Below are 13,372 nucleotides of genomic sequence, written 5' to 3' on the forward strand. Positions count from 1 at the left end.
AACACAGAAAAAGATAAGAACACAAGAAACACCCATGGATAAATTTAACAGATCAGGAATATATGAACTCACATGCAACACTTGCCAGTCAGTATACGTAGGACAAACATGCAGAAACTACAAAACAAGATATTCGGAACATCTCAGAGCTTGTAAAAGCAACAGCTCCCATAGCACATTTGCTGACCACCTTATAGTCAACAATCACCACCCAACCATAATAGAAACAGACTTAAGAATACTAAAAACCCAGCCACAGCCTATACAGCAAACTGACTATTGAGGAAAACTTAATACACAGAAGGCAATAGCAGAAGGAAATAAGATCTTAAACAGATACACTACACTCTCCAATGGCACACTATTTAACACATTAAAGGAACTTTACAAATAAAAACTGCACAACAGATAAAGTCTACACACACACAAAATGCAAACAAAATTCAAATTTGGCGCCGAACTCTCTGGTAAACAAATGAACACGCTCTGGGCTGAGACACACAACAAACCACAATCACACTGTGTTCTGGTGTAGTGAAAAAGTGTTTTACTACGTTATTTGTGGAAAATACTTGTAATAGTTACGTATGCATGACAACATCTCAGCGTGATGCGGAGAATGCAAGTGCATGCCACATGAAAACGTAAGTAAATACGAAAATAGGCGCGAAAAACTAAATTACATTCTAAAAGATAGGTTAACTCCCAGCAAAAAACTTTCCCCATTAACATCGTTTGGTTGCAGATGACAAGCAACCTGTAGCAATTAACACAAAAGTGGTACATAAAATTCATACACACCAAATGTAAAGGTATTTACAAAAAAAGAAACGATCTGTTGTTTGAACTAGAAATACACATAATTTTATAATCATTTACCAAAAATGTTCACATTGCAGAATAAATAAAAACGAAAACCCACTGATGGTGCCGAAACATGTTTGAGTACTGAGAAAAACGGTGTTTTGCGTAACGCGGACCTCACATCCAAAAATTTTAACATATGTACAGTTTGCAGTTAATTTATTCTTTCTTATAAGGAAAGTGGGTAATTTTTCACATACTCGAGGAACTCTTGAGCAGCGTAAATTAATTTACTTTTGATCCACCTTATTTACTGGCGCTGTGTAGGCATTTTTAGGTAATTTGTTGAAGCGGACAGGACCAAGATTTTTGTACCTGTTGTGTGTCTTTGCAAGCCTAACACATGGCAAATCAATTGTATGTCCACTTATGTTATGGTCATGAAATGTCCTCCTTAAGTCAAATTTACTCAAATTCTCATTAACGAAGACGAGGGAGTTGTGAATATACAGGCCAGACACTGTAATTATATTTAGTTTCTTAAAATAATCTCTTCGTGATTTGTATGGTTTAAGCCCTGCTATGCACCGTATGGCTTTCTTTTGCCATTTAAACACTACAAAAAGCGATTCGGATAGCTGGAGTAGGAGGTTTTTGTTAATCCTGCGTTGTTTTAACATACTCTTGGAAAATGACATCTCCTAACACAAATTTCTAATAGCTAAATGAAATACCAATTTTCCTAGATTTGGCTTTAAAAATGTTTTGATGTAACGAAATATTTTCATAGAAACTTTCTTCCCCCATTTCCAAACTTAGGAGTTGAATCTCTAAAATTGCTGAAACAAGTATTTTTTTTTATCTCCAACCAAAAAGCTAAATACAGTTTCATAGACGTAGCTTTAAAATGTTTTACCAGTTCTTTAATTATTTAGTTTTTTTAAAAAATTCACCCACTATTTCACCCTTTTGGGAGTTGAATTTCGAAAAATGTTGAAACATCATCTTTTTTTTTCTGGCCGAGAAACCAAATAGGCCTACCAATTTTCGTAGTTCTAGCTTCAAAATTGCGTTAATAGCGATATGTTGTCAGGAAGCGTTCCATCCCCTATTTCGCCCCCACATGGGTGGAATTCCGAAAAATCCCTTCTTAAACGATGTCTTCCGTATAAGATCAACACCTCCAAAGTTTGGCGGTTTGGGCTGGTTGATGATGAGTCACCATTCAGTCGGGGGATTTCCTTTCGTATTTATAGAAATTTGGAAATTTGTGGTAAGTTCCTATGGGAACAAATCACATCGGATGAGAAAAATCGGTTTTTAGCTGTTCTGAGGCCAAAAACCGCATAAAACGCATCAATCAAAATCAAATCGGATTATTAGTTTCCGTGTGACTGGCGCAAAACATATTCAATTTGCTGCCTACAGTTTTCTGCAACAAGTTGAAGTCGAGAAACAGCATGTTTCCTGGGTCACGTTCAGAATGTGTTGCGCAATGCGTGCCTTCAGTACAGCTGGTAAGTTTGCAGTCGGAACAGTGAGCACAACATCTGTCAGACAGCCCCCACAGCCAGAAGTCACACGGATTAAGACCAGGTGATCGGGGCGGCCAGGCTGTAGGGAAATGGCGGCCGATAATTCTAGCTTTTCAGAAATGGCGCTTCAGCAGCCGCTTAACTAGATTTGCGATCTGCGGAAGTGCGCCATCTTGCATAAAAATGATCACATCCACGCTGTTGGAGAGCTGGAATGACGTGGTTGCGCACAAGACAGTCGTAGTTCTTACCAGTGACGGCACAGGTAACAGGACCGGAAGCACCTGTCTCTTCGATAAAATATCGCCCTGTGATAAATGATGCCGTAAACCCACATCACACAGTGACCTTCACAGGATGATTGATGTGCGTGTTGGATTTCTCGTTGCCCCTATTGGACAATTCTGTGTATTGACAAATCCTGTCAGAAGGGAGAGGGCTTCGTCTGTCCTCAAAATCTTCCACGCCGATCGTTGTCCACTTCCATGCGAGCAAGAAATTCAAAAGCAAAAGTCTCCCTTATTGACAAGTCAACAGGAAGCAGCTCGTGCTCATGGGTAATTTTGAATGGATAGCAAAGAAGGATGTTTCGTAGGATTTTAAGCATCGTGCTCACGGGTATGTCCCATGTTCGGGCAATTCTCTGTGCACTACACGTTTGCACACTCGCCTTCTCCTGCACTGCTGTGGCCACTGCTTCCACTGACGTCGAATCAATTCGTTTCCTCCCTCTACCAGGTTCCACACCAAAAGAAGCCGTCTTTTCGAATTTCAGAATCATTTTCTCCAGACCCACGGCAGTCATCCGATCAACGCCTTCTTTCAAACCCTTCAATGCCTTGACTTATGCAGAGCGACGTGGGCAGCAAATTGATCATGATTCTTGTAATGCAGCTGTACTAGCAGATCGCGATCCTGCTTTGATTTATTTATGGCGAACGTCGCAGACCCGAGAGGAGGAAAAGCCGTGTACCCGGCGTGTTCACACCAACTTCACCACTGTTCATTTTCTTATGCCATACTTTTTCCCCCTTCTCCGATAATATTCCGTTGCAATTTGACGTCATTCTGACAGTGGTGTTATTTCTAAAGCGTTTTGAAAGTTTAACTTTAATTATAATCACCCTGTATATGTGCGAGATTATAAGGCACATTATTTGGTACCGAGATGCAGCGCCACACCCCTTTGCACACCATTCTTATGTCATACGTAAGTGTATTTCGCTCTGTAGAATTCGATTGTTTATATTTGCGCCAGAGATTGTCATACGTGAAAGAAAAGACTATTGATATCGATACTTTCTCTGGAGAAATGTCTTTGTGGCGGTACCCAAAACCCAAATGAAAGTTCTAACAAATGTGTATGGGAAAAGATTGCCAAAAACTATTTTTGTGGGAAGAAATGCACTTGCCATTGGTGTTTATAATGCAGTTTCATGTTTCAATGATGGTGTGCAAAGCAGGAAATATGTTTTAGAGAAAATGGGAGGTTCGAGTCCTCCCTCGGGCATGGGTGTGTGTGTTTGTCCTTAGGATAATTTAGGTTAAGCAGTGTGTTAGCTTAGGGACTGCTGACCTTAGCAGTTTTCACACACATTTAAACATTTGAAGAAAATGGGAATGAAGGCCAAAGCTTTGTATGCCATAGACAGAGAGCGGGTAGTGAAAGCAGATAAATCATTTTTGGAGGTAATAAAATCAGGAAGAGTGCATCATAAGAGTGTGAAAAGGAAGGAAACTTATTTAGAAAATGGAAAAGAACCTGCTTATGATACTGGACAGTTCTAAAAGAATGCCAAATACAAGCAGAAACTTTAACGACCATTTTCCGCAATACACAAATTTCTGTACTTAGGTACATGTAACATCCAAAATAAATATCCTAGTGCTTTCAAACTTGGTATGCTCATTAAACACAAACTACTTAATTCAAAACACTAGAATTTTCCAAATCTATTAAAAACTAGCTATAAAATTTAAGTTTTTTTCCAAACACGAAGTTTAAAATGTAACAACTCATTCATTTTTTCATAAATTGAATAAATTCTAGAGTTTCATACATCTGTAAGCGTGGTTTGTATGCTGTGCAAAATTCGTTCAAAAATCTCTCTTACTTATGACGGAAAGGGTACCTATAGCAACAAATGCAGTCAATAGTAAGTAAAAAAAGATGAAGTTTCACATGTAAAAAAACGTATTTTTTATGTTTTTGAACTTTCACTGCTACGAGTATGAATCCTGAATGCTTCCTGGTCGTGTTGACAAAGTTTTGTGAATTTATTTGTAAAAGTATAGTCAGTGGAAATTAAAATGTCCTGTGGTGCCTCTCCTGCTCCAAGTCGTCCCGTTTGACGCCCTACTCCCCTTAAGTCCAAAGACTGGTCTAATGCAACTCTCCGTGCCTGTCTCTACAGTGGCTGTGAGGCTGTGCGTAATATAAGCCCAAGTTCCGCTTTCTGGCCCTGACTGGTCACTCTGGCCCGACCGTGCGCCGTGCCATCAGACGCGGCGTGCAGGGCGTCTGGTGAGCACACCGCTCCCCCGGCCCTCGTCGCCTTTCGTGACTCCGGAGCCGCTGCTACAGACTCGACTACCTCCCCAGTCGGAATTGCGAGGTGTAACACCCTCCGTTCCAGTCCCCCCACCGGGGGGAAACCGCCCAGGTATTACCGGAAATCGGGCCCTGGTCCCCCGTATGACAGTCAAGTGGCTCTGAGCACTATGGGACTTAACTTCTGAGGTCTTCAGCCCCCTAAAACTTAGAACTACTTAAACCTATCTAACCTAAGGACATCACACACATCCATGCCCGAGGCAGGATTCGAACCTGCCACCGCAGCGGTCCCGCGGTTCCAGACTGTAGCGTCTAGAACCACTCGGCCACTCCGGCCGGCCTGCGCTCAGAAGAAAGCGTGGATGGACAGACAAATATTCTCTTGGTGGTTCCATGAAACTTTTGTACCAGCAGTGAGAAAAGAGCTAAAGAGGGAAAAGCTTCCACTGAAAGCTATCCTTATAATTGACAATGCTCCCAGTCGTCCTTCAGTCCGATGGTATGGCGTGTAAGGGTGAGAAACGCCATCCTCACCTGCTGTAAATTGACGAGACTCTGGTGACCGAGTGACTCCCGGGATAAGGAGTCGCCCTCTTCCATGCCAACGTCCTCCTTGCAGGGCGGATGAGCGGTTAGAGATAAGGGCATTAAGACATCCTATGTTCTTGGGTTGAGAAATCGTCCCTAAAGGCGGAAGATCCAAAGATGGGCAACGACAAAGGACACCAAGGGTAGGCAATTCACCTATGAGAAAGCAGCTGTGATCACAGACTGGGTGGCTCAGAACCGTGTCTGATGTACAAGCACTCTTTCTCCCACCCGATGTGACAGCCTAATTCAGCCCACGGACCAGAGACCAGGGAATTTTGGAATTACCTCTTTTCTCACTGCTGGTACAAACGTTTCATGGAACCAACAAGAGAATGTTTGTCTGTCCATCCACGTTTTCTTCTGAGCGCAGGCCGGCCGGAGTGGCCGAGCCTTTCTAGGCGCTACAGTCTGGTACCGAGCGACCGCTACGGTCGCAAGTTCGAATCCTGCCTCGGGCATGGGTGTGTGTGATGTCCTTAGGTTAGTTAGGTTTAAGTAGTTCTAAGTTCTAGGGGACTGATGACCTCAGATGTTAAGTCCCATAGTGCTCAGAGCCATTTGAACCATTTTTGAACCGCGGCGGCCTATGACAGTCAGCCCCACTCGCTACTCAGCTACGGAGGTGGACGTAATTAATCTTCGTAACTGCTTCAAGAGATACCTGCAAGATGTACGTGTGTGAGACCCACACATATTTCTGATTACTTTCTTTTGAGAAATGAACGCTTTTGGGCTGAGTGAGGAGTTACTGCAGAATGCAGGGTGAGTCGAAAAGGACATTACAACTCTGGAATTATATAGGAATGTATTGACGTAACTTACAGAATCGGTAGAGGTGTCATTTAGTAGCAAATAACCTCGCCATTTGAGATGCGTCACCCACACCAGTAATAAATTTCTTTCCACACTCATTGCAAAAAATCGGATGTAATACACTAGACTCTCGCTAATCCCACCATTCCTGGCACGTATGGGTGCCGGATTACCGGAAGTGTCTGAAATTTATTTTATTCATTTATTTGTTTCTTATTTATTTTGAAAACATAGGGGATATAGTATACTGTACATAGAGGATATGCTTTAAATCCAAAAATACATTAATTTTCAGTGAAAACTTAGTCCTCGAGTGTATACTGTACGTAATTATACAGTCGTGTCACTCACTACGAAACATGTCCCTAATTTTTAACTGTCGCGATTACGATACGCAACGGTGGCATGCTTTATCACGCAACCGCTTTACAAGCATTACATCGGTGGTGCTTGTTGCATAATGTACTCCAGGAAGACCTCGGCAGCTCAGCACCAGCAATGCGAGAAATCTTCATGCTCTCTCCTCCTGTGTCCTCTTCTTCATTACTTTCATCATTACTTTCTTCCATACTTTTGATTATTTCTTCATCTGTTAAAGTTTGGTCCATATTACAATTTTCCTCATTCAGTCACTTAGTAGCATCTTCATCATCAATTTCTTCTCCTCCTGGAAGGTTGTAGAACATGTCAATGTACAAAGTAACTGATAATTCCGAATTGACTGGCTCATCGCTGTCACTCACTACTGGATCTAACTCTGCATCAACGGATGGCCACAATTTTCTCCAGCTCTGCATTATGGTAGCGCTCTCCTCTTTATCCCATGCTTTGGCTGCTTGGAAAACTATATCAAGTATGTTAATCGCTTTCCACGCCTTCAGCATAGTCTCAATAGAGTCGTTTTCACTTTCGTTCATCAAGGAGACGAGAAGTGAATTTCGATAATGACGTTTAATTAATTCCAAAATTCCCTGGTCTCTGGTCCGTGGGCTGAATTAGGCTGTCACATCGGGTGGGAGAAAGAGTGCTTGTACATCGGACACGGTTCTGAGCCACCCAGTCTGTGATCACAGCTGCTTTCTCATAGGTGAATTGCCTACCCTTGGTGTCCTTTGTCGTTGCCCATCTTTGGATCTTCCGCCTTTAGGGATGATTTCTCAACCCAAGAACATAGGATGTCTTAATGCCCTAATCTCTAACCGCTCATCCGCCCTGCAAGGAGGACGTTGGCATGGAAGAGGGCGACTCCTTATCCCGGGAGTCACTCGGTCACCAGAGTCTCGTCAATTTACAGCAGGTGAGGATGGCGTTTCTCACCCTTACACGCCATACCATCGGACTGAAGGACGACTGGGAGCATTGTCAATTATAAGGATAGCTTTCAGTGGAAGCTTTTCCCTCTTTAGCTCTTTTCTCACTGCTGGTACAAAAGTTTCATGGAACTACCAAGAGAATATTTGTCTGTCCATCCACGCTTTCTTCTGAGCGCTATACTGCACTGGTAGAGTATTTATGTCAGTGTGTTGAAAACAACGTGGATGTTGACATTTTCCAATCACCATAAGCGGTAGTTTATGACTCCCATTTGCATTACAACACACCATTAATGTTACACACTGTTTCTGTTGCTCGTAACCACGGGTTTCCTCTCCTTATTGGCAGGTAACGTTTTTGAATGAAGTATCTTGTAAAAGAGTCCTATTTCATCAGCAGTTAAATCTTGTTCCTCTATTATCTTCTGTATCTTGCCTTAATGGCCGAGCGGTTCTAGATGCTTCGGTCTGGAACTGTGCAAACGCTACGGTCGTAGGTTCGAATCCTGCCTCGGGCATGGATGTGTGTGATGTCCTTAGGTTAGATAGGTTTAAGTAGTTCTAAGTGCTAGGGGACTGATGACCTCAGATGTTAAGTCCCATAGTGCTCAGAGCTATTTGAATTTACAAACTAATCAACATCCTTATCATTAGCTGAGCGAATTTCCACGGTGACTGTTAGCTGCCGAATGCTGTGTCGTTTTTTCCAGTTTGACAGCCAACCATCGCTCACTGAAGGACATCACACACATCCATGCCCGAGGTACGATTCGAACCTGCGACCGTAGCGGTCGCGCGGTTCCAGACTGAAGCGCCTAGAACCGCTCGGCCACTCTGGCCGGCTACTACCGTCAAGTCGTTTGTTAAATGCAGCTGCTCTTTCCTTTATAATCAGGCCACTGACTGGAATTCCTTTACTGCATTGTTGTACGAACAGTCTATAAACAGCTAGCAACATCCAGTTCTTCATGCTCACTCTTTTGCATAACCTTCCGATTTCCCAACTCACTATCGATTTGTGTCGAGTACTGTCGAATAATATCTTCTTTCTTTTTGATGTCACGAATAGTTGCTCGTCCAACATTGAACTCAGCAGCAATGGCTTTCTGCGAAGAACCTCGATTTAACTTGTCTAAAATTTCTAGTTTTTGCTTGAGGTCTAGCATAACGTGTTTCCTTTTAGAAGACATTATTTCGAACTGTAAGGAAAGCTACAATTTCAAATACAGTATATAAAGCATTGTTGCGCACGATAATTCACCGTGCCCGTGTTTTTGGATGTGCGCCAGGTTACTGAGAGGCCGGATTAGCGAGAGACTAGTGTATGTGCTACGTCAACGTGGATTCGACGAAATTGTATGCCCAAGTCTGCTTAGAGGTTGTTTAGCGTATTCAGTGCGAAATTGACGCTGGACAGTTGTTGCACACTTTGTTTCACGAAACCAGAACACTCCGAGAGCATGCTCCACACCAGTGAAAGAAGCCACTTTAATTGTGCAATGCGTTGGCGCTCTTGGTGGCGGAAGGGGGTACTGATGCACTACGTGAGGTTGTTTGCTACAAAACGACACGTCTACCGATTGTGAAAGTTACCACAATAAAATTCTATACCATTCAACATTTGTAAAGTCTTCATTTTTTTTCTGTTTTCCGTCTTTCCCTTCATTGCTATAAATACACTAACTGAAGGCATAAATACTTGTTTTGTAAATGGAACTTCCTTTTCCTGCTGCCACTTAATTTATTTTCCCCAGTTGCGTTTCGCCTTTTTCGTATTCTAAAGCATCCTCAGTGGGATGGTTTGTGTTCCCTCTCAACAGGTCTGGAGGTCGCACTACCACTTTATTTCCGACTTACTTGTTAACCACGGTTAGCGAGTGGTTGAAACATGGCGAACAGTGTGAAAAATGTCGAAACTCAAAATTGTGCCTACATGTCGGTAAAAAGTGGTAGTGCGACCACCAGACCAGTTGAGAGAAAACACAGATCAGAGCAAATGAGCGCACTGATGATGCTTTTAAACATGAAAAAGGCGAAACGCGTCTGGGAAAAATAAATTAAGTGGCAGCAGGAAAAGGCGGTTTCATTTACAAAACAAATATTTCTGTACTTCCAGCGGAGGAGGGCCACGCAAACAAACTGAAGGCTGTTTGTTTATTGCCATACGCATTTTTCTTCTTTTATTTGGGATGCATCTTCAGTGGCCTGTAATGTATGTTTCTTTTTATACATACAATAAACTTATTATGTGGTAGATCAGGGCTTCCCAACGTGTGGTCTGCGGACCCCTTAGGGGTCCACCGGCTCTTTCTAGGGGGTCCGCGGCCACCTTTCACCCAATCGTGTAAAATAATGAGTAAATTTATTGAATAAAAATGTGAAAATCAAATTCATCACTTTTTTCGTGCGAAGAACGTGTACTTTTTTTACTTCATGTCGTATTCCTAAGCAGCCTTTGCGGTTCCTAAGTGAGACCGCATACACAGTTTAGTGCCGGAGAACGCGGCTTCTCTGATCGACTGTTTCGCAACAATTGTTGTTGTTGTTGTGGTCTTCAGTCCTGAGACTGGTTTGATGCAGCTCTCCATGCTACTCTATCCTGTGCAAGCTTTTTCATCTCCCAGTACCTACTGCAGCCTACATCCTTCTGAATCTGCTTAGTGTATTCATCTCTTGGTCTCCCTCTTCGATTTTTACCCTCCACGCTCCCCTCCAATACTAAATTGGTGATCCCTTGATGCCTCAGAACATGTCCTACCAACCGATCCCTTCTTCTGGTCAAGTTGTGCCACAAACTTCTCTTCTCCCCAATCCTATTCAATACTTCCTCATTAGTTATGTGATCTACCCATCTAATCTTCAGCATTCTTCTGTAGCACCACATTTCGAAAGCTTCTATTCTCTTCTTGTCCAAACTAGTTATCGTCCATGTTTCACTTCCATACATGGCTACACTCCATACGAATACTTTCAGAAATGACTTCCTGACACTTAAATCAATACTGGATGTTAACAAATTTCTTTTCTTCAGAAACGCTTTCCTTGCCATTGCCAGCCTACATTTTATATCCTCTCTACTTCGACCATCATCAGTTATTTTGCTCCCCAAATAGCAAAACTCCTTTACTACTTTAAGTGCCTCATTTCCTAATCTAATTCCCTCAGCATCACCCGACTTAATTAGACTACATTCCATTATCCTTGTTTTGCTTTTGTTGATGTTCATCTTATATCCTCCTTTCAAGACACTGTCCATTCCATTCAACTGCTCTTCCAAGTCCTTTGCTGTCTCTGACAGAATTACAATGTCATCGGCGAACCTCAAAGTTTTTATTTCTGTTCCATGAATTTTAATACCTACTCCAAATTTTTCTTTTGTTTCCTTTACTGCTTGCTCAATATACAGATTGAACAACATCGGGGAGAGGCTACAACCCTGTCTTACTCCCTTCCCAACCACTGCTTCCCTTTCATGTCCCTCGACTCTTATAACTGCCATCTGGTTTCTGTACAAATTGTAAATAGCCTTTCGCTCCCTGTAATTTACCCCTGCCACCTTTAGAATTTGAAAGAGAGTATTCCAGTCAACATTGTCAAAAGCTTTCTCTAAGTCTACAAATGCTAGAAACGTAGGTTTGCCTTTCCTTAATCTTTCTTCTAAGATAAGTCGTAAGGTCAGTATTGCCTCACGTGTTCCAGTGTTTCTACGGAATCCAAACTGATCTTCCCCGAGGTTGGCTTCTACTAGTTTTTCCATTCGTCTGTAAAGAATTCGTGTTAGTATTTTGCAGCTGTGACTTATTAAGCTGATAGTTCGGTAATTTTCACATCTGTCAACACGGGGGCCGTTTGTGAGCCAGGCCACGGCGCTAGACGCGCTGAAACCTTATGCGCATGCGCAGAACGAGCTTTCTCCACCAATCACAGCGCTAGCTGGCACGTATGCGGCCCCTGGCATCGTTAAATGTTAAACTTGCTTTGTCAGTGCACTGCCTACTTCATGACTCGATTTTTGACCTTCAAGTTGTTTTCATTCATCTCTAAACCAAAGACTATTGATACTTTCGGGTGGGGAGGGGGGGGGGGGGGGTCATTGCGAACATGACACTTGCACTAAGAAGCTTTCAGTTCCCATGGCTTTCGCTCTGAAATTTAAAGTTACTGTGCTCTTGACTGACTAGGGGTCCGCCATGGATTTTCGACTGAAGTAAGGGTCCGCCAGCTGAAAATGTTGGGAAGCCCTGTGGTAGATTGTAACAATACGTTTATTGTATGTATAAAGAGAAACATGTATTACAGGCCACTGAAGATTGAAGATGCTTCGCAGATAAAAGAAGGGAAACGCGCATGGCACATGGGACTTCAATTAGTTGCACAGACGGACCATAACCACCACGAATTGTAAAAGTCCTTTTTGATTGACCCTGTAATATACCATAACGTACCAGTGAGCAAAAATATGCAAAGTTAACTTACCGACTTTGACGAGGCAACTCGAAACCGTAAGTTACCGAGCGAGGTGGCGTACTGGTCAGCACACTTGATTCGCTTTCTTAAGGAGAACGGTTTAAACCTGCCTTCGGCCATTTTGATTTAGGTTTTCGAGATTCCCCTAAATCGCGCCAGGAAAATGCCGGGACGGTTCCTTTGAAAGGGCACAGCCGATTTCATTCCGCATCTTTCCGTAATCTGACGGGACCGATATCAATCAATGAAACAGTAAGTTAAACATGTTGTTGAATGTTAACAAGGGGATTGCGCCTGCTCGTCATCACTGATTTGGTCCAGACTCATCGTGTATGCAGGGCTTGGCGAGATATGAGAGTGACAGAACTGAGGGCCACAGGTGATCAACAGTTTAGGGGGAGGGCAAAAAAAGTTGGGCTCGACTCAGCCACTTTAGGTGGCAGGAGCAGCTGCTGCAGCCGGAAGGGTCACGGAATCACGTGCCTGTGTGCACACTTCCGAATTTTAATTTTTTCGTTACTTATGTTGCAAATAAACCGAAATGATTGTTAATTTACATTATTTATTACTACACTACTGGCCATTAAAATTGCTACACCAAGAAGAAATGCAGATGATAAACGGGTATTCATTGGACAAATGTACTACACTAGAACTGACATGTGATTACATTTATAACACATTTTGGGTGCATAGATCCTGAGAAATCAATACCCAGAACGACAACCCCTGGCCCTAATAACGGCCTTGATACGCCTGGGCATTGAGTCGAACAGAGCTTGGATGGCGTGTACAGGTACAGCTGCCCATGCAGCTTCAACACGATACCACAGTTCATCAAGAGGAGAGACTGGAGTGTATGACGAGCCAGTTGCTCGGCCACCATTGACCAGACGTTTTCATTTGGTGAGAGATCTGGAGAATGTGCTGGCCAGGGCAGCAGCCGAACATTTTCTGTATCCAAAAAGGCCCGTACAGGACCTGCAACATGCGGTCGTGCATTATCCTGCTGGAATGTAGGGTTTCGCAGGGATCGAATTAAGGATAGAGCCACGGGTCGTAACACATCTGAAATGTGACGTCCCCTGTTCAAAGTGCAGTCAATGCGAACAAGAGGCGATCGAGACGTAACCAATGGCACCTCATACCATCACGTCGGGTGATACGCCAGTATGGCGATGACGAATACACGATTCCAATGTGCGTTCAGAGCGATGTCGCCAAACACGGATGCGACCATCATGATGCTGTAAACAGGACCTGGATTCATCCCCTATTCGTGCAGCCAGGTTCGT

General features: G+C 43.1%; 1 protein-coding gene across 3 annotated transcripts in view; it reads left to right on the forward strand.

The window, feature by feature from the left end:
* The first annotated feature begins 536 nt into the window (after positions 1–536).
* Positions 537–13,372, forward strand: part of LOC124619269 — a 250,941-nt gene continuing 238,105 nt past the window's right edge. For all 3 annotated transcript variants that reach the window (XM_047145537.1, XM_047145538.1, XM_047145539.1), the window contains exon 1: positions 537–644. In XM_047145537.1, the coding sequence (XP_047001493.1) occupies positions 630–644 (15 nt within the window). In that variant the 5' untranslated portion in view covers positions 537–629. The remainder of the gene's footprint in view (positions 645–13,372) is intronic.

This window comes from Schistocerca americana, chromosome 6, assembly GCF_021461395.2.
Source record: "Schistocerca americana isolate TAMUIC-IGC-003095 chromosome 6, iqSchAmer2.1, whole genome shotgun sequence".
Classification (NCBI taxonomy): Eukaryota; Metazoa; Arthropoda; class Insecta; order Orthoptera; family Acrididae; genus Schistocerca; species Schistocerca americana.